Source organism: Passer montanus, unplaced genomic scaffold (genome assembly GCF_014805655.1).
Source record: "Passer montanus isolate IOZ18808 unplaced genomic scaffold, ASM1480565v1 scaffold987, whole genome shotgun sequence".
Taxonomy (NCBI): Eukaryota; Metazoa; Chordata; class Aves; order Passeriformes; family Passeridae; genus Passer; species Passer montanus.
This window is the reverse complement of record NW_024375334.1, coordinates 6,284-8,122: the sequence shown is the minus strand read 5'-3', so window position 1 is coordinate 8,122 and position 1,839 is coordinate 6,284. Positions and strand designations below refer to the sequence as shown.

At 63.9% G+C, this 1,839-nt stretch overlaps 1 protein-coding gene across 1 annotated transcript in view; it reads left to right on the top strand.

The window, feature by feature from the left end:
* Positions 1-308: 308 nt before the first annotated feature.
* Positions 309-1,839, top strand: part of LOC120496291 (protocadherin alpha-13-like) — a gene marked incomplete at its 3' end in the record, with an annotated part of 4,634 nt that continues 3,103 nt past the window's right edge. Inside the window, exon 1 of the mRNA XM_039696578.1 lies at positions 309-837. Within this exon, the coding sequence (XP_039552512.1) occupies positions 322-837 (516 nt within the window). The remainder of the gene's footprint in view (positions 838-1,839) is intronic.

Sequence of the window (1,839 nt, the reverse complement as noted above, 5' to 3'; positions counted from 1 at the left end):
GTCTAGAATAAATCCCTTAGCTACAGAAAGTATAGCTAGCAAGAGATTAGCAAATTCTAGTTCTAAGCTTAGCAATTGAGCTCTGTGCATTGTGTTTAATGCTTAACAGCAGGTATTGCATTTAAGATAAGCAAGCATTGTTTTAACCAGACATTTATGTGCTTATGGTGGTTGGAAAGAACTACTGTCAATATGCTGTTGCTATGTGTGATTGGACAGAAAACTTGTAAAGTGAGTTGCAACATTAAGTTCTTTGCTGCCTGGGACGTGAGCTGCTGGCATCTTGCCATTCTGGAGGGCGCGTCGGATGCGGATATCGGGATGAACGCGCAACTTACCTATACACTCAGCCCCAGCGAGCATTTCTCTCTGGATTTGGAGCGGAGTGAGGAATACCGAGAATCCCTGTTTCTGGTACTCACGAAATCTCTGGACCGCGAGACGATTCCCGTGCACCGGTTGGTGCTGACGGCGAGTGACGGGGGCCGGCCGTCTCTGACGGGCACCATGGAGCTGGTGATCTCGGTGGAGGATGCGAATGACAACACGCCCCAGTTCAACCAGTCTGTGTATAAAGTGCAGCTGCCAGAGAGCTCTGCAGTGGGGACGCTGGTTACGAGGGTGAATGCCACGGACCCGGATTTGGGAAGTAATGGAGAAGTGACATTCCACGTGAGCAATACTTTTCCTGAAAAGGGGATGAATATTTTCCTTTTAAATGGGAAGACGGGTGAAATTCATTTGGCGGGTACCGTCGACTATGAAGAGGATCGCTTATATGAGATACAAATCGAAGCGAGAGACAAGGGGACACCCCCGCTGTCGGGTCACTGCAAGGTGGTGCTGGAGGTGCTGGACGTGAACGACAACGCGCCGGAGGTGTGGGTGACGTCGCTGTCGGTGCCGGTGGCGGAGGACGCGTCGGTGGGGACGGTGGTGGCCCTGCTGAGCGTGTCGGACCGGGACTCGGGGGAGAACGGGCGCGTGCGGTGCTGGGTGTGGCCGGCGTCGCCGTTCGGTCTGGAGGCGACGTTCGCGGGCTCGTACTCGCTGGTGCTGCGCGAGGCGCTGGACCGGGAGCGGGTGTCGGAGTACGAGGTGGAGGTGCGTGCGGAGGACGGCGGGGCGCCGGCGCTGCGCGCCAGCCGCGGGCTGCGGGTGCCGGTGTCGGACGTGAACGACAACGCGCCCGCCTTCGCGCAGGCCGTGTACACGGTGCTGGCGCGGGAGAACAACGCGGCGGGCGCGGAGCTGGCGCGGCTGTGGGCGCGGGACCCGGACGAGGCGGGCAACGGGCGCGTCAGCTACTCGCTGTGGGAGGGCGGCGTGGGCGGCGGCGGCGGGGCCGCGGGGTCGTCGTCGTCGTGGTCGGGCGGCGGGTGGCGTCCGGCGTCGAGCTACGTGTCGGTGGACGCGGAGAGCGGGCGCCTGTGGGCGCTGCAGCCCTTGGACTACGAGGAGCTGCAGGTGCTGCAGTTCGAGGTGCGCGCGGTGGACGCGGGGGAGCCGCCGCTGAGCGGCAACGCCACGGTGCAGCTCTTCGTGCTGGACGAGAACGACAACGCGCCGGCGCTGCTGCCGGCCGCGGGCTCGGCCCCGGAGGCGGGAGCCGTGGCGGCCGAGACGGCGGCGGCGGGCGTGGGGGCGGGCTCGGGGTCGGGCACGCTGTGGGCGTGGGCGGCGTGGGGGGCGCCGGCGGGGCAGGTGGTGGCCAAGATCCGCGCCGTGGACGCCGACTCGGGCTACAACGCGTGGCTGCGCTACGAGCTGTGGGCGCCGCGGGGCAAGGGCCTGTTCCGCGTGGGGCTCTACAGCTGCGAGGTGAGCACCGCGCGGGCG